At 54.8% G+C, this 18,891-nt stretch overlaps 1 protein-coding gene and 1 long non-coding RNA gene across 3 annotated transcripts; one reads left to right on the top strand and one right to left on the bottom strand.

Annotated features, from left to right (window-relative positions):
- Positions 1-2,837: 2,837 nt before the first annotated feature.
- TMEM271 (transmembrane protein 271) lies at positions 2,838-4,453 on the bottom strand. Its single transcript, XM_057547290.1, has one exon. It carries the CDS (start codon positions 4,421-4,423, stop codon positions 3,305-3,307), a length of 1,119 nt encoding a protein of 372 aa, XP_057403273.1. The 5' UTR covers positions 4,424-4,453; the 3' UTR covers positions 2,838-3,304.
- A 1,156-nt stretch (positions 4,454-5,609) lies between these two features.
- Positions 5,610-10,004, top strand: LOC103017840 (uncharacterized). 2 transcript variants are annotated; one of them, XR_450934.3, is made up of 4 exons: positions 5,610-6,175; positions 6,498-6,715; positions 8,394-8,606; positions 9,378-10,004. It is a non-coding gene; the product is annotated as an uncharacterized LOC103017840 (long non-coding RNA). The 2 variants fall into 2 exon arrangements; XR_450935.3 differs by lacking the exon at positions 6,498-6,715 and having other exon boundaries at positions 5,610-6,254.
- Positions 10,005-18,891: the final 8,887 nt, after the last annotated feature.

Here is an 18,891-nt window from a genome sequence, read left to right as displayed (position 1 = left end):
GTGTGTGCATTCATAAGTGTGCGTACATACGTATGTGTGTGCCTCTGTACACGTTGGAGGTTCCCACCTGCTCGGCGTCACGACACCAGCCAAGAGTAAAAACATTGCTCACCAGCAGTTTCATCTTCACCACAAACACCATCTGCCTGATTTTTTAAATTAAATGATTGTTTAATTGAATATCAGTCAAAAATTCAGTTTTGTGGTTGCGATTTGTGTTGCCAAGAGCACCTCCTCTGCCTGAGGAAGCATGTAAACCCAGGCACTCTGGGATCACTGGTTCATCAGTCTTAAGAAAACACGGCTTCTTTGGTGACTGTGTCATGTGTGGTGTTAATTAAATTATTCTTTTAAATATAAACAACCTTTATGTTTAAAATAGTAACTTACAAACTCAGCATTAAGTGATGTAAAAACACTAAAATGTGTTTAATTTTGGTATTTCATGATGATAATAAACTCTTGGTCTGGCCTCCACCAGGCCAAGAGTTTATCATTATTCTGAGAAATAGAATAAGACCCATATTTTAAGAAAGCTCCAAGAACTGGCATTATTTTCCAAGGAGCATAAAGAATCAATTCTAAACAACTAACTTAAACTTTCAAAAAGGAGAACAAGCGTGAATGAGAAGGGCTTGCGCGGTGGATAAACTGCCAGGACTCTGGAGCCATCACAGGAAGTTCGTCCCAATTAGAAGGAAGCTGGGCAGCTTCACGATTCTCCACTCGCTTCCCCGAGTACTGGTCTTTGGAACGATTTGAGTGTAGGGATATTTGAGATTTTATTTCCTCTAGTAAACTTTAAAAATTAAAACCCTGGTATCCCACATCATTATATCAGCCTCTATAACGTGGACTTAACCATATTCCTGGAGTTAGAAACACATCTTTAAAAATCCCATCTGGCTTCTTGGTCAAACATACATTTGACGGGGCAGAAGCCGCTGTCCGCACCCCCAGATGCTCTCTGCTGCCCCGCCCCATTCTGCCCTTCTGCTCTACCCCAAGGAAAGTTTGACACTTGATTTTGCTTGCAAATTTGAAAGATTCAGAAGGCATCTAACATTTTCAGCTGCACAAACCGTGTAAGACAGAACCTCAGAAAACAGGAAGGATACGGGAGGGCCTGACAGCTGACGTCTGTGCTGCTCACGCATTTGCTCCGTGCCGGGGGTCCCCGCCCAGCTGCCTTCCGCAAGAGCCCACCACGTGCCCAGCCACTGGGCACACACTGGCCAGGCTGCCTCCTCGTTAGTTCTGGAAGGCAAGCCTTGCAGCTGCCGGTGAGGTCTCTGCCCCAGGAGTGAGGAGCAGCCCTGCTCAGGGGGCAGGAGATGCCTGGCAGTGCCGTATTGATTTGGCTTAGGTAGATGGGGAAAAGTATTTTAAAAGTCACTTGTGCTGCCACTTATCACTTTTTCTACTTACATTGATGGCCAGTAGGCTGGGGGTGTGGGGGCAGGGGGCGCCAGGCCATAAGGACCGGAGTGGGACTAGTTGGGCCGGGCCCTCAGCCTGGCTGAAGCCAGAGGCCCAATATGGACCATTATCTGAAGAGGTCTGTGGATGAGGACCTAATAGGTTGGCTCTGGATGATTCTTCTTCCTCGGGTGGCATCAGCATAACAAGGAGAAGACACTGCCCGTGGCCTCTCCGATCAGAATCCCCAGGTTTCAAAGTAATGGTCCAAGCATCAGCACGACTGCTTTGCCTCCTCCACTGAACGGTGACAGGTCTGCACTTCTCTGAGTGGAAAGAGGGCCTCCTCTCTGTAGCAGTTTCCGTTGCAGCTGGGCAGTCTGGCCAGGTCCCGGCTGGATGTGGGCCTCGGTCACCTGGGTACATGGGAACTCGAGCTGCAGGCAGTGCCCTAGGAGCTAAGGAGAGGTCTCACCCAGAGCCTGCACCCGGAAACTACATCTCCAACGCTACATCTGGCTACTTATTCACAGTTAGAAGTGGGCCCCTATACACTCTAGAGAGATTACACATTATTTCCTTAGCTTCTGTCACCTCAAGTGTCTTGTGCTGTGCTCACCCTAGCAGAGCACAGAGTGTGCCCTCAGCTCCTTTTGCAGGAGGCACACACCATTCGGGTCAAGGTGGGGCTCTGCTTCGAGCACGTTCAGAATTAGCAGCACACCTGCCTGGCACCACAATTCCAGCACATGGGAGTTGGATCACCTTTTCCCAAGATTCAGAGCCTGCCTGGCTCCCAGTCAGCCCACAAGCCTGGGTGGAAACACACTTCACCATCATCTGGAACGCATTTCATATTGCATGTGTAAACATGCACACACATGCATATCCTAATGATTTGAAAGTATGACCTTCACATCAATTAAGGCTATTTAAGGGGTATATTTCAAATGAAATGCTATAATATTCAAAATCACCAGATTAATGAATTAATCAACAGGATAATAATCTTTGCCAGAAAAACTATGACTGTGATTTTCCAGAATAGGATTGGATTGTTCTTATGTATTAACCAAAATAAGCTCAGCTTTGCTGTAAAAACCCCATCGCCAGTTTCCAGAAAAAGAAATGTATGGGACCTGATATACACACAGAAATTTAGTCTCAGAAAGAGGTTGGATTTAGTCAACCAACTAGCATAATACAACTGTTCAAACTCAACATTTGTCTGACCAAATTCAATCATTTCCCCCCAAAACGGATTTGTGTCGACATCCTCTAACCCCAATGTGACGAATATCTCCAATAACATGGCAGTTAATTTAATAAAGGAACTCACCAATTTTAAATTGCAATAAATTTACCAAACATTTTCACTGTTTATGGAGCGCTTTACAGTAAGAAAGTACCAACAAAAGCAGGCACATCCGTGTACAAAGTGTTGCTGTTGGGTGCTTCTTCACGTCTTCCATTCCTAAAGGACCAGCTGCTCTGTCTTTCTGCCCTCTCAGCGAGCGTTCTTCCCGCCGCGAAATCACCCTCGCTGGGTGAGCTCTCACTCCGGTCTCGGAGGGCGCCCAGGGAACGGACTTGCCAAAGAGAAGTGCGGTGGGGCGAGCCAACCCCAAAACATTTATTGTAAACTTTAAAATGGAGTCCGGATACGAACAGACACAGAAAACAAGAGAAACCTCCCAGACACATAAATAATCATACTGGAGGACCAGTCTCGTGGCGGGTGGCCCCCAGAGGCGCTGGGCCAGACCGCCCCTGAAGATGCGTCGCCACGGAGAGGCCTGGCTCTGCGCCCCGCCAGCCCCCGACCTCCCTCGCTGCGGTGGCGGGTAGGGAGGCGGCCGCAGTACATCCGGATCGGCCCGGGGGCTCAGCAGGCCCGGCTCGGCTCCCAGGGGCGCGCCGCCTCGCAGGGCGGCCGGCAGCAGTAGGGGTAGGAGGCGTTGAGGTCGGGGTCCGAGGGCGCGTACCCCGGCAGCTCCACAGACGGGTGCCCCCCGCAGCACACCTCCACGCCCGCCTCGTCAAACGCGTGGAAGACGCCCACGTTGATGTAGGAGACCGCGTGGCGCGCCGCGAAGCCCGCGCAGTCCCCAGGGGCGGCGAAGTCCGACTCCTCCGGGGACAGGATGGAAGCCTCGCTCGGCCGCTGCTGCAGCCTCCGCCCCCGCCGGCCCCGTCGGCCCCGCCGCGCCCGGGAGCCTGGCGGCTGCGCACGGAACCCCGGGCCGCCGCGGGGCCGCGCCAGGGCCCGGCCTCCCTTCCGCCGGCCGCGCCGGCCGCGCCGGGCCTGCGAGGACTTGTAGTTCTTGACCAGCAGGAGGCTGAGCAGGCCCAGGAGGCACTCGAGCGAGTTGAAGACGGTGGAAAGCACCAGGCCGCGCTGGTAGTCCTTCAGCTGGCGGCACTTGGCGGACGTGGCGCTGTCCAGGGTGCTACGGGCGCGCGGGGCGCCGGGGGCCGCGGCCGCAGTGCCCGGGGCCGGGCCAGGGGCCGCGGCCGGCGCGCGCGGGGGCAGGCAGTAGTGGGAGTACTTGCGTTCCACTAGGGACACGGTGTCGCCGTCGATCACGGCGCCCGCGAAGGCGCTGAGGACCCCGAGCATGAAGACGAGAACGCCGAGCAGGAGCAGGTTCTGGCTGTTCACCCGCCCCGAGGGCCCGGCTGCGCTCCCCGGCTCGCCCGGCGCAGCCTCCGGAGCCCCCGCTGGGGCCGCGGGGACCCCGAGCCCCGGGCCCGGCCCCGGCCCCGCGAGGGGAGCGTCCCGGGGCCCGCAGCAGAGCAGGGCGGCGCCGAGCAGCGAGAGGCCGGCGGCCAGCAGCAGCCCCGAGTAGAAGGCGCCGGCGGCCGCCCCCAGCCGGAACGGCTCCCCGCGCAGCTCCGAGCCCAGCGAGAAGCACTTGAGGCCGACGGCGGCGGCACTGAGCGCGCAGGCGAGCAGGAGGCAGGAGGAGAGCGCGGCGCAGGCCCCGCGGACGCTCCACTTCATCCTCCGCGCCCGAGCCGGCCCGCACCCCGCGCGCCCGCCGCCGCCCGCCGCCGCCCCCGCCGCCTGCGCCTCCTCCCGGCGCCGCGCGGCCGGACCGCCGGCCTCCTCCTCATCCTCCCGCGTCCTCCCGGGCCCGCGCCGCCGCCGCCGCCGCCGCCGCCGCCGGAGCCCGCATCCTCCGCCTCCCGCCGCCGCCGCCGCGGCCCCGCGCAGGGAACCGATGCGACGCGGAGGACCGCAGGACGCGCGCGCCCACTCCCCAGCCCGCGGTGCCCCTCCCAGGACGTTCAGCTCCCCCCCACCCCACCCGCGGCCCGGTGCGCCAGGCCCAGGCGCCGCCCTCCCCCCTTCCCCCCAACCCCCGTAGCCCCTAGGACACCCCTCTGCCGCCTCCCCAAGGAGAGGTGCCCGCTCGCCGCGTCTCTCCGCCTTCCTCCCCCTATCAGCGCCCCTGGCCTCTCTGGGAACGCCACCCTCCACCCCTGCCTCCCTCCCCTGATGCCCCCAGGCCCCACCTCCGGCACCTCCCACCTCTCGAGACCCTGCCTTTGCGCTCCCCTGGTCACAGGGCTGGGGTCTCACTCCATGCCCACCGGCCTGCTAGAAATCAGGAAGCCTGGGAAGTTAGCTTGGGGGCAGGAATAGGGGCGCCCCGGCGCTGAGGGGCTACGGGGGAAAGCCTGACTGCGGGAGGGGGAAGAGGCGAGTCTGGGGGAAAGCGGAAGAAGGAAGAGCCCGGGGTGGGGGGGGGGAGGAGGTTTGAGTGCGGGGGTGGGGGTGGGGGAAGGGACGGGGAGCGAGGAGCTCGGGGGAGGGGTGAGATGAGGGCGGGAGTCCGGATGCGGGGTGGGGGGCAGGGTTTGGAGGAGGAGCTCAGAGGCTGCGACCCTCCTGCGCCGCCCGGGTAGTACCGGCTCGAGGGCGCGGGGGAGGGGGTGCAAGTGCTGCGGAACTGGAGGTGAAGCCTCAGGCAGAACCTTGGAGGAGTCTCGTTGCGCTTTAGTCGCAAAAGCCCTTCTCAGGGATCATGCAGGAATTTCCCCCAGATGCGGGTGCGAGTGAGTTAACTCATCAGAAGGCGGTTCACGGCCTGAGAGCACCGCGGGGGAGGGGGGTGCAGCGCGGGGGAGGGTAAATCGGCTCCTTCCGACCGACGCGGACCGAGAAGAACTCTCGATGAGTGAGAGGAAGGCTTGGGGGTGGGTGGGGCGTGCAGATGGCCTTCCCCCAGGCCTCTCTGGGCCCCCAGCCTCCTCCCGGAACCAGACCTGGGAGGGGCGTCTCTGGAAAGCCCTCTGAGGTCCCACCGGGCCGAGCGTCTGGGCCCGCGCCCTCGGCTCTTTCCACACCGTCGCTGCCGCTGCTGCAGCGAGGCACGGGGAGCCGATGACTCACCCTGCCGGCTAATTGCAGCGTTAAATAACTTTGCGCTGGATCCAGGGGAGGCAGGAGTGGCAGCAGCTAGAGAACGCGCTGGGGGAGGAGGGGACGGGGGAGGTGCAGGGGTGCTTTGAGAACACACCCGCGTTCCTGACGCCCGCTTGGCAAGTTCAGGCCTGGGAAGACGTCCCCCAGAACTCACAGCGTCATGCCCCTTCCTTCACAGAGTGTCCAGGGTGCCCGGCGAGCAGGGGCACAAGCCCCCAGAGGCCGCTTGCGTCTGGAGAAAGCCTCACCCGCATTCGCCAGGCAGCCCGCGCGCAGGGGTCCCTCGCCCACGTTTCACGGAAGCCATCTGCCCAGTGAATACATGTGAGCGCCCTTCATGCGGCTCTCTGGACATTTGCGTGGGATTGACTTGAACGTCAGTAGCTGCGCGGAGAAGGAGCAGGTTTGGCGGTATTTTTAGCGGGGGGTGCAGATTTTAGAACATCGGCTGAACCTCCTGATTCCGTCCTGCTCCGCATGCATGACGACTTGCCAGAAAAGTAGGGGTAGTGAGCCTTCTTTCACATTTATGGTGTATAGGTTTTAAAAGGACAGTGTGTAAATCAGCTTGTATAATAATCGTGGCACCCACGCGCGTAAGCGGAGTTGCTATGAGCTGACTTCCAATGATTATTTCGGTTTCCAGGGAGACGAGGTTTGCAGCCACCTCCGTGAAGGATGGAGCCGCTTCTCCATTCCCAATGCGGTGCCGCAGCAGCCCGATTGATCAGGCTTTGCGGGGAGAAGGGAGCTGACTCGCCTGGTCCTGCGCCCGGCCTCGAAAGAAGGCCTGAGTCGGCCTGGGCGGGCTGGGGGGCGGGGTCGTGCAGCAGCCTCTCAAATCGAAAGACCTGAACTAGGCAGGTCTGTGGTTTAGTATTTCTCCGGGATCTGGCCTCCTCTCTCCTCCGGAGCTCGCCACCGCCCCCTCTCACTGGACACTTCCCTCCCCTTGACCACCTCTATGTTCCTTAAATGAGCCGTGCCTCTTCCACAAGCAGGGCCTTGGCATGTGCTGTTGCCTTTTTCTGCTTTATGTTCCCCATGCCACATCCTCAGCCTTTTCATTTCTTAGACCTTAGCTTCAGCTCCCTTAGTCGGACCTAACTTTTGTTGGGTGCCCTCTGTCCTGCCGGCAATGTAAAGAGTGCTCCCCAGGGCTTTCTTGTTCAGTCCTTGCAACAAACCCTGAGGCACCTGGCACTGTGATCCTAACAGAGGCTTCCCACCCAAAATCGGGTGACCTGTGGAGACAGAACTCAAACCCAGACTCTGTGCCCTCCCCCTGCCCCCCACCACCCTGCCCCCCACCTCCCTGCGCCCCACCTCCCTCCGCCCCACCTCCCTGCGCCCCACCTCCCTGCACCCCACCTCCCTCCGCCCCACCTCCCTGCACCCCACCTCCCTCCGCCCCACCTCCCTCCGCCCCACCTCCCTCCGCCCCACCTCCCTGCACCCCACCTCCCTCCGCCCCACCTCCCTCCACCCCACCTCCCTGCACCCCACCTCCCTCCGCCCCACCTCCCTGCGCCCCACCTCCCTCCGCCCCACCTCCCTGCACCCCACCTCCCTCCACCCCACCTCCCTGCACCCCACCTCACTGCACCCCACCTCCCTCCGCTCCACCTCCCTCCGCCCCACCTCCCTGCACCCCACCTCCCTGCACCCCACCTCCCTCCGCCCCACCTCCCTGCACCCCACCTCCCTGCCCTCCAGCTCCTAACAAAGAGTCTCCCATAACAAGCAGGATCTCCCAGTGGTCTCAACGTCTGTCTTCCCGACCAGACTGGGAGCTCGGTGCAGGCAGGGTCCGTGTCCGACTTGTCCCCACCTTCTCCCCATCAGGGCTCGGCCCTGCCCTAGCCGAGCAGAATGGACGAGTGACCAGATGGATGGATGGGTTGATGGCAGCCAACCTGGGGTTGCTCTGTCCTGTGACAGCATCTAATGTCAGTCCAGGTTTGCTCCCAAGGAGAACGGGGCCAGGTGACACAGGCCAGGCCAGCAGGCGGGAGAGGACCCACCTCCCTGTTGCGGAGAGCTTGTGGAGCTCTGCCGGCAGAGAGCGACCAGCGGGTGTCCTGTCATAAAGTGTCTTGAGCTGTGCAAGTTCGGACTTCATCCTGAGGCTGGGGAGACCCTAGAAGGGCCAAAGGATGCTGTGCTGTGTTTTAGAAGCACTGCTTCGAGAAGGCTGGGCTGGGGAAATGGCGGCATGTGGGGGGTCTCGTGCAGGTGGACAGTCCTGCCCCCATCACAGTGTTCATCTCGGGTTTCCCCCCCGCCCGGCCTCCCACCGCCTGGCACTCAGCAGATGGTCAGCTATCTTGCCGAGAGTGTGTCTGTCTCCCCTCTGTGTCCGCAGGAGGGAGGGGCAGAAGTCTGGGGTCCCTGCCATACAAAGCTCACAGGGACCCTGTAACCGCCCACTTTCACAGTGAGCGCCTCTGCACCTGAGCTGGTTTCTGACACCTACGACCAGGGGTGTAAATTAAAACAACCCATGCACATTTTGAAAGTTAATTCCATTGCTTTTTGACAGAATCCTTTTCCCCAACCCCTGACGGTCTCACCTGTGAAGCTCCTCCCCTCCCAGCCACCCCGACAGCGGCCAGCGGGGACCCTGGCACAGCTGCGGTCCAGGAAGTGACTTGGGGGCCCCACAGTGAACTCTGAGGCAGGGAGCTCACTCCGGAAAGAAGCACCGCCCTCGTGAGAAATGCCCCTCTAGGTGGTGAGGGGCAGGTGGGAAGGAGTAAGTTTTGCAATCACAGACCCTACCACATGCCAAGCAAATCCACAGGGACCCTTGAGTCGCCAGCGCGTGGGACGCATCACTGCCACATTTTAAAAACAGGGCACAGAGAGCAGAGATGACGATGTTTTTATTTTTATTTTTTATTTTTTAAACTAATTAATTAATGGGTTTTTTGTTTTTTTTTAAATTTATTTATTTATTTATTTATGGCTGTGTTGGGTCTTCGTTTCTGTGGGAGGACCTTCTCTAGTTGTGGCAAGCGGGGGCCACTCTTCATCGCGGTGCGCGGGCCTCTCACTGTCGCGGCCTCTCTTGTTGCGGAGCACAGGCTCCAGACGCGCAGGCTCAGTAATTGTGGCTCACGGGGCCCAGCCGCTCCGCGGCATGTGGGATCTTCCCAAACCAGGTCTCGAACCCGTGTCCCCTGCATTGGCAGGCGGATTCTCAACCACTGCGCCACCAGGGAAGCCCAATGATGACGATGTTTTTAAACCGTCATGTGTTTTTTTCTGATTACAGAGGTAATCATGTGTCAAGTGAAGAATATTTTCCCTATTAACTTTAAATTGCATTTTAATCTTACATATTTATTAGCATCTAAAATCCAATCTCCTACAGTGTTTACTTCAATTAATTTGGCTGATTCTAATTATTTTTTCTAATTTGTTTTTCATTTAACTTTCCAGCATTTTTATCCTTTATCTTTTTAACTGGTTAAATGCTCAAATGTTTCTGTTATTATTAATTCTAAGCCCCTTTTTTTTCCAGGAACAATCAATATTGATCTTCACGTGTAGGTGCAGTGTGTGCGTCTCTGTGCCAACGCTGCACAAGTGATGGTTCACGTAAAGCGCTCAGTCTCACAAAACCAGAGCCAGTGAATTATTGGCGATACAGCATGCACTTTACTATTTTATAAGCTTTCGTCTTGTACAATATAACAGAGCCACAGGAACATCCATAAAATATGCATGGAACAGTTTAATGACTTATATGAGCACCTGCGTCCTTGCCACCACATCAGGAAACAGAACACTGAAGATGCAAAGATGCAGCTCGCCCTGCCCTCCCCCAAAGGTTCTGCTGACTTCACTGAAACCACTTCTTTGTGTTTATTTGTACTTTGATCACCTAAGCATGCACCCCTAAACATTTCAGTTTGGCTTTGCCTGTTTTTTGAACTTAATACAAATGGAATCATAGAGCATGATTGTTGCACATCTGGTTTCTTTCGTCCAACTGAATGCCTGTTGTTGTGTCTGTAGTTTATCCCTTTTAATGCTGGTACTAAGCCATTGTGCGAATGTGCCACAATTTATCCATTTTACTGATGATGAGCATTTGATTGTTTCTAGTTTGGGGATATTATGAATAAAGCTGTTGTGAACTTTCTTATGCTTGTGCACTGATGCACTTGAGCCTGCATTTTGTTGGATCATGAGTAATGTATATGTTCAGATTTTTGTGCGCGTTTTTATTGAGACACAATTTATGTGCAATAACAATCACTGATTTTAAGTGTTCGATTCAATGAGTTTGGACAACTGTACACATTGGTATGAGTCACCACCACAGTCACAATACAGGACTAGTCCAAACCCTCCACCAAAGTTCCCCTTTTCAGTCATGCTCTCCTCCACCCCAGGCCCTACATAACTGCTCATCTGATTTCTGTTGCTGTAGTTTTAGTAAAAACTTTCATGCTCCTACAATCATAAAGTATGTAGTCTTTCATGTTTGGCTTCTTTCACTTGACAATGCTTTGTTTTTATTGTTGAGTAGAATTCCACCAAGATTTGACTATCCATTCACAAGATGATGGACATAGTTTGTCCATGTGGAGTTACTATGAGTTAACATTCACGTGCAAGTCTTTTGTGAACATATGTTTTAATTTTTCTTGGGTATATACTTAGGAGTGGAATTGCTAGGTTGTGTCTAACGTTTACATTTAACTTTATAAGAAACTGACTCATTGTTTTCCAGAGTGGCTGTACCATTCTGCACTTCCCTCAGCAGAATGAAAGTTCCCAGCACTCCATCCCCTCACCAAACCTCGGTGTTATCAGGAGTCTTCTTAGTAATGCTGACCAGATGATTTTGATTGGAATTATACTGAACCTATAGATTAATTTGAGCATAAGTGGTATGTTAGCAACGTTGAATCTTCTGATCCATGAACAAGGTTTATCTCTACATTTATTTAGGTCTTCATTAATTTCTGTCAATATTTTATAGTTTTCAGTATACAGGCCTTGCACACATTTTGTTAAATTTACCTTTAAGTATTTTGTATATTTAATCCTTCTGTAAATACTACTTTAAATAATACTTTCTTGTCCAATTGTTTGTTACTAGTATATGGAGATACATTTGATTTTTCAAGTTGCCTTTTAATTCTGTAACCTTGCTAAATTGACTTACGCTAGCAGCTAGTTTTGTAGATTCCTCAACATTTTCTATATAGACAATCATATCACAGGTAAGTAGAAACAGTTTTAATGCTTCTTTTCCTACCTGCATGCCTTTTATGTTTTGTTTATTTGTTTGTTTGTTTATTGTGCCTGCACCGCAGCAGGGATCTTAGCTCCCTGACCAGGGAAGCACGGAGTCCTAATCACTGGACCACCAGGGAATTCCCCATTGTTCCTGATTTCAGTGGGAAATCATCTGATTTTTCATCCTTAAGTATGATGCTTTTCTGGAGAAAATTTTCATCAGGTTGAAATCTATTTCTAGTTTTCTGAGAGTTTGTTTAATCATGAACAGGTGATGAGTTTTGTCAATTTGTTGTTGTTGTTGTATTTGTTGAAATTATTATATGGCTTTTCTTTTTCAGTCTGTTAGTATGGTGAATTACATTTATGGCATTCCTAATCTAATTCCCACTTGGTCATTCTCAGGCAAGTAGCATCTATTGCCTATTATCAGGAAGAGAGGTACAGATACTTCTGCCCACTACATCTTGCTTTAGGAGTCACCAAGGAAAACACAATACAGTCAAGCACTCGATGGAACAAGCTTTACGCACACAGAGAAGTGACAGAGCAAAATAACAGCTTCACAAGTGAGTGTTGGTCTCCCATGGCCAGCGGGTCCTTCCCAGCAGCTGATATGTGGCCATTAGCCTGCATGCACCCCGCTTGTGCTGCAGCAGGAGGACCCCGTCTCCTCCCTACAAGGAGCAGATGTGGGGCTGGTCAGGTGCCCTACGGCATACACTCCTAAGCAGAACAGAGGAACACATATTGAGCCTAAAACAGGGGAAAATATTCCCACACAAGGTGACAAGCCCAGTACAGGCTTGAGGACTCTTTACCTCTTGGTGAGGAAGTGCTCCAGGCCCAAGGCCCATTGTTATGGGCCAAGTGGGGGATTAAAAGACTGTGTGCACAAGACTGCCTTTCTCAACAGTCATAATGTGTTGTCCTTTTTATACTGGGGCGGATGTGATTTGCTATTATTTTGTTGAGGATTTTTTTTTTAACATCTTCATTGGGGTATAATTGCTTTACCATGGTGTGTGAGTTTCTGCTGTATAACGAAGTGATGTTGAGGATTTTTGTGTCTAGGTTAGTGAGGGATACTATGTTTAGTTTTCTGGTAATGTTTCTGTCTTGTTTTAGTGTCACGTGATGCTACCTTCATAACTGGGTTGCGAAGTACTCACTTTCCCTTTTCTGAAGAATCTGTGTAGAATTGGTATTATTTCTTCCCTAAGTGTTTGGTAGAATTCACTTGTGAAAACGTCTGGGGTTAAAGTTTTCTTTCTGGGATGATTTTAACTATACATTCAATTTTTTTAAACAGTTATACGGCTACTCAGGTTATATGTTTTTCTTGATAAACGTTAGTAGTTTGTGTCTTTTGAAGAATTTGTCTACTACATTGAAGTTTTCAGATTTGCTGGCATAAAGTTGTCCACAATATTCCCTTTTAAGTGTGATTTTTATTATATGTAAAATATATCTCAATAAAGCTGAAAGAATAAAATGTTTAAAACTTAAAAAAAAATTTTATGTCTGTAGGATCTGTAGTGAAATTCCCTCTTTCATTCCTGATATTGATAATCTGTGTGCTTTTTGCTTGATCAGTTTGGCTAGAGGTTTGTCAGTTTTTGACCGTTTGTAAAAACTAGTTTCCGGTTTCATTATTTTCTTTATTTTTTGTTTTATATTTCATTGATTCTGCTCTCTTATTTTCCCCCTTTTTTTCTGCTTACTTTGGCTTTAGTTTGCTCTTTTTTTTTCTGGTTCTGATTTGAGACCTTTCTTCGTTTCTTACATAATCCTTTAATGCTATAAATTTCCCTTTAAACATTGCTTAGTGGCTTACATCAACACTGAGTGAATTGAATCCGTTAGTTTGAACTTGAATTCATAAAAGAAAATTCACTTTTTCTTTACATGCCCCCATAACTTTTTAAGGTGGTACCTGATGGAAGATACTAGAAGGTAGTACTCAAACTGAAAGACAGGAGCTGGGAGAACAGATGGATGGTGGATGGAGGGATAGGTAGGGGACTTCACTGATAGTCCAGTGGTTAAGAATCCACCTTCCAGTGCAGGGGACACGGGTTCGATCCCTGGTTGGGGAACTAAGATCCCACATGCCGCGAGGCAGCTAAGCCTGTGCACCGCAACTACCGAGCCTGCGAACCACAACTAGAGAGAAGCCCACGCGCTGCAACGAAGATCCCGACACAGCCAAATAAATAAATAAATAGGATAAGTGGATAAAATAAAATGCAAGATGGAACAGGACCAGTGGTGACAACGTGTCATGAACTGGGGGATAGGATTCACTCAACTCCGATCTGCGGTTAAAAAGGAAGTTAACTTCTTGAGTTGTGCTGGGGTAGTAATCAGCCTCAGATGAGAGTGGCTTACAACCATCAAAGTATCCCTCACTCATATTTCATGGTTGCAGGAGGCTGTGGTCTGTCTTCTTCATTCTAGGACCCCAAATAGCCCCTTTGGGGATGTGACGCGTTCATAGAAGAGGGATAAAGGGCCCTGGAGGCCCCCACGACTGCTGAGAAGTGCCACTCTTGCTTCCTTCCACATTCCATTAGCCAAAGCCACAGGTCAGTTGCCTGAGGTCAGTTGCAGGGATGTGGGGGTGGAGCTTAATCCTCTTACCAGACTGCCGGCCACTGCTTTTGCGATCCCCGCTGGGCAGTAGTATTTTATCCCAACTCCTTACTTGTCACCTTACGTGCAGCCACGGCTTCTTCTGAGCAGACTGATCCTTTGAACCAGAATATTCTGTCACAGGGCTTTTCAACGTTCCTCTTGGCCCTTGGGTCTGTGATCATCACCTGAGTTTTCTGTCGCAGTCAAGCATACGTCCCGTCTGAGGGGAGGGCCCATCCCTCTCAGCTTGTTTCCTGTGCATTCAAACACTTCCCACGGTGAGTCTCACTCTGAGATTCACGCTCAGGCCGCAGAGCCTACTGGTCTGTTTCTCTGCGGAGCCCGGGCTCACACGATAACAGCCGAATTTCCCCCACCGGTTGAGAAAAGCTGCTCACAGGGCTGAATGGACACCCGCTGGGGAGGGTGGGTTCTGGGCGCTTCCCTCCTCTGGGTTTGGCCCTGCCCTCAGACTTGCCTTCCCCAGTGCAGCCACGACTGGGCAACCACTGTGCGTGTCCCAGAGCAAAGAATCATGACTGGCCAGCATGGCCCGGGTGCTTCCCTCTGCACCGGCGGCAGTTGCCAGGAAACATTCCAGGCAGCTCCAAGCTGGCCCCCAGCCAGTCTCTGGCCCCAAGATGAGGCTGGCTTAGACCAGGCAAACTACAGTCCACAGCCAAACCTGGCCCACCACCTGCGTTAGCCTTGTGGGGCTGCCCTAACCGAGTACACCACGTGGGGGCTTGAACAGTTTATTATCTCTCAGTTCTGGAGGCCAGAAGTCCAGGCCTCTCTCCAGCTCCGGTGGGGGCTGGCTGCCCTTGCGCCCCTTGGTTGCAGACACAGCACCTCAGTCTCTGTCTCCGTCCACGAGTGGCCTTCTCCTCTGTGCTTCTTCTTATAGAGACACCACCCACCCTAGTCCAGTAGGGCTCATCTTAAATGGGTTACATCGGCAAAGACTTTATTTCCAAATAGATTCCCATTCACAGATTCCAGGTTAAAAAAACAAAAGGCAGAAGTTAATTCACCGAGGCCTTCTTTACAGTTTTAAACAGAAAAGACTGTGGTACCTGTGGTACCAAGGGGATGCCTGCTCGTACTCCCCTGCCCCCCTGAGCTCTCCATGTGCCCCTCTCAACCCCCCCCCCATGGAGGCGGAATGCTACTTGGTTGGCAGTCACAGCCATAGGTCCTTTTTTGGTTGAGCTAAGTGAAGCTATTAAAATTCTGTAAGCTTGAGGGATCCCATCTCTTCTGCCCCTGGATCCAGGTAGGTAATGGCCCGGGAGGCCCTTACCTGGGAGGCAGGCAGCATTAGCTAGGCCACCTGGCAGCACCCGAGGCCACGCCTTCTCTGGAGGGCTGGCAGCAACAAAGGTGATGGTCCCCTCCATCCGCTCTCTCAGCTGTTCCAAAACTGGGGCGGAGAACAAGGCAGCATTAAATTCCCCTCAAAACTCAAACAGGAACATCCTAAATGTCCATGAATAGGAGACTAATTAATTAAATAAGTGCGAAACCTCCACAAAATGGAATTCTGTGCAGCCACTAAAAATGGTGATGGGCAGGCCAGAAAGGGCCGGTGCCCTGGGTCCCAGTACAGAATCGCTGGCTTGGACTTGTGTGCAGAGAGGAGGGACCAACATCGCCAGCAAAGCTCCTGGCAGGGAAACGGCGCCAGTGAGCAGGGCTGCATCTACCCCCTGGACCCGACACAGCCCCCTCGTGGGAGGTGGCAGGGTGATCCCCTGCATTGCTAGCTCTCCGACGACACGTGCTTTCTTATGTTACTTCTAACATGTCCCATTCAGCTGGAGAGCTGCCTCCTGTTGGGTGGTGACCCACTGGGAACACTGCGTGAGACTCCCACTGTGGCCCCTGGGGTTGTCGCAGTGCCCCAGGCCCTCCCTCTGGTCCACCTCACCCCCTCTGACCTCCCGCCTGGGGCTCGGGGGGGCACAGTCCCCCTTGGCCGCTTCTCCTGCCACTTCTGGCCTAGGGTTCCTGAATGGCAGAATGGCTGCCCACAGGCCTGGGGTGCCCCTGAGGGTGTGGAAGCTCACTCCCCACGGGACAAGCCTTGGCCAATGGGAAGCGGGAGACCGGAGGAAAAGAGGAGATCAAGTCCCCGCCGTCCTCCTTCCTCAGCTGTCCTGGGGCACGTGGCCGAATGGTCACACCTGCTGCTCGGCCAGCTGTGTCTGTGGCTCCTTGGGGACCAGGGTTCACTCTCCATCCACCCCCACTGCCCCCGGGATCGTGGCTCTCCTGTGAAGTATTTGCCCCCGGCTCTGTTTTCAGGGAATCAGCCACGCATGACAGGACAAGACGCCCCAAATCTTAATGGCTTAAGCAACTTCCTGTCTCATGATCTGTGGGTCACTCATTTGGACGGGGCTCAGCTGGGCAGTTCTGCCAGTCTCGCCTGAGGTCACACTGGGGCCGTGGTCAGCTGGCAGCTGTCCTGAGGCGGGATGGTCTAAGATGTCCACACTCATACGTCTGGCAGTGGGGCCGGCCCCTGGCTGTGGGCCGGGGCCCCTCCGTACACCCCCGCTCCTGCCTGCCGCAGGGGACCGGCTCACAGGGACTTCAGTCACCCCGAGCCTCCCTGGGGACACCACAGATCCTGCTGGGATGGGACGTGTTCTGCCTCCTGCCCCTGCCCTCTGTGCTCTGGGCGGCTCGTGGTGCTGGCCCCCCAGCCTCACCCCCGGTAGGTGTGTGGTCCCGTTTGGAGGTCCCCTCACCCCATGCCGGGCTCAAGCACATCAAGGCCCGAGTCCGTGCCACGCTGAAGATGATGACAAAGCCTGAGTGAGGAAGTGCCAGTTTCCCCTGGACACCACCACCCAAACGCCAGGCACCAGCCCTGCTTTCTCTTCTCCGTCTGACGTTGTTTTCTACCCATGTTTTGGCTCCTCCAGATCAACACAGACCCCAGATGGGTGGCCGCCTCGCCCCCGACCCACTGCTCCCAGCTCTGTGCCCCCTCCCCCCAGGCCCCCGCGAGGTTGACCTCTGTTCTCTCCCCAGTCCCAGCCTCCCAGCCCAGCCCTCCGCGGCCTGTTTCGTGGGCCCTCGCCATGCACCACGCCCGCGCCACACCCTTCATGTCGTCACTGCTCACAAAAACACATGGCAAGGTGCTGGTTGGCTAGAGTCTGCCCTGGAGTCAGGCAGCAGGCGGGGGCGGGGATGCGTGGGTCAGAGTCTGAGCGGCTCCCCCTCACCCCACCCACCCCCCGTTAGCACCCGTCCTTTCACGGCGGGACCGCTACCACCTCCCCGTCATCTCTCCAGCGAAACCACCCTGTAAAAGGTCTTAATGGAGGTGTCCATTTTCTGCACCACAAATTTCATGAGATTTCTGAATGGGAACTCCGATTTTCTCATCCTTTCCACCTCTTGCCATTCCTCTTGACTGGTTAATTTTAATTTCAGGGCATTTGCTCCTTGTGAAATTGCATCCTCTCCACAGTTTGGGACAAGAACCTAGAACTCTCTCCACGTAATAGCTATTGAGACACACCTTGCTGTAAATGGCTCCCAGGATGGGCTTGCTGATAAAGTCCCACATGATGATGAGGTAAAATTAGCAGGACCCTGGTGAAGGAGCAATCCCATTTCTCCTCAAACGCCCTCCAGGTTCACCTGTGGAGAAGTTACCTGTCGTATCCGATGGAGCCTTGAACACAGGTGTACGTCACGTGTGCACCGCACAGGTGCAGCACCTCACAGGTGCATCTCAAAGGTGTATCCCACAGGCGCACCTTACAGGAGCCCCTCCAGACACACCTTTCTGCACACCGTGCAGGCACCCCTAAGTGGTGCATCCAACGGCATCGAGTCCACCCCTGGGGGCCGCTCAGGGGCCCAGGCGCCACCAGCGGGCACCTTGAGAAGTGAGAGGGGAGGAGCACTGCAGGCAAGGTGGCTGGGCACTTGGAGCCACGCGCCCAGGGCCCCTCAGGGCACTAACGCCGGGGCCTCTGCTCCCACACCTGCAAGCACTTGAGGGCTGGGGGCAGCGAGACCCGCCAGTAGCTCACTCACTGCCCCCCGTGTCCCCCGAGAGTGCTCCCCACGCACTCTGCGCTGAAGCCCCACCGAGCCCCTCCAGCGCCAGTGCCTCTGAGCCCAGGGCCGTGCCCCCAGCCCCGCCAGAAGCAGGCGCGCGCCTCACACAGGTGAGCGCCACGCCCACGCCACGCCCTCTTCGGCCCCGCGGGGAGGGGAGAGGAGAGGAGCACGTGCAGGGAGGGGGCGCCCCGGGTGGGGTGAGCGGAGGGTCTGGGAAGCATCCCCCCAGCGACCCGCTCGGCCAGATGGCTGCCTCGTCGGCACTGGCCTCACGTGCAGGCGTGACCTGGACTCCAGCTCTGGGGGCTCTGGAAGCCGTCTGGGGCTGAATTCAGAGCACGGTGACCACAGCCCTGGCCGCAAAGCCAAGCACCAGCGCCCGCCCACAGCACCACCCACAGGTGTGTGGTTGTCCCTCGGCCCCAGTCACACTCACTGTTTTCAGGGAAGTGGGGGACCTCAGAGCAGATCCGTGAAAAGAACCTGCTGGTGACTCAGCAGAGGCAGGAACGTCGCGGCCCGAGGCCAGTGCCCACGCTTGGCCCGCTGGGCCCACTGTGGCCGGTACAGCTGCCGGGAGCCCGCCAGGGCCCACGCGGAAGGCTCCCTGGAACAGACTCATGCAAGCCAAGGGGCGCAGGGCCCACGCGCAAACGCGCGCGTGCACGTCTCTACCAGCTCAGTGCACACAAACCGTGCCTCCCAGTTCAGAGCGTGGTAACAATATAGACACAGGCAGCACGAGAAAGACAAAGAAACTTCAGGCTCTTTCCCTCCGGGTCCTCGGTGACTCCTGGTTCCAGCTGAGCTGCTCTGCTCCCATCTCTCACGGGGGGCCAGCATCCCTCTGGCTGCTGCAGAAGGTGAGCCCAGAACGCCAGGCCCCCCCAACCTTCGTGAGTGGTGTGCACGGCTGGTCACACACACGTGACGGTGTGACGTGTCACACCGTGGACAGAGCTCCCACCCCCAGCCGTCCAGCAGTCCCCGAGCACACGTGCACACTCACGCACGCACCCTCGTCCTCGTGCGCACCCAGCACCCCCGCACATGTAAGC

Source organism: Balaenoptera acutorostrata, chromosome 5 (assembly GCF_949987535.1).
Source record: "Balaenoptera acutorostrata chromosome 5, mBalAcu1.1, whole genome shotgun sequence".
Taxonomy (NCBI): domain Eukaryota; kingdom Metazoa; phylum Chordata; class Mammalia; order Artiodactyla; family Balaenopteridae; genus Balaenoptera; species Balaenoptera acutorostrata.
This window is presented reverse-complemented; position numbering and strand designations above follow the sequence as displayed.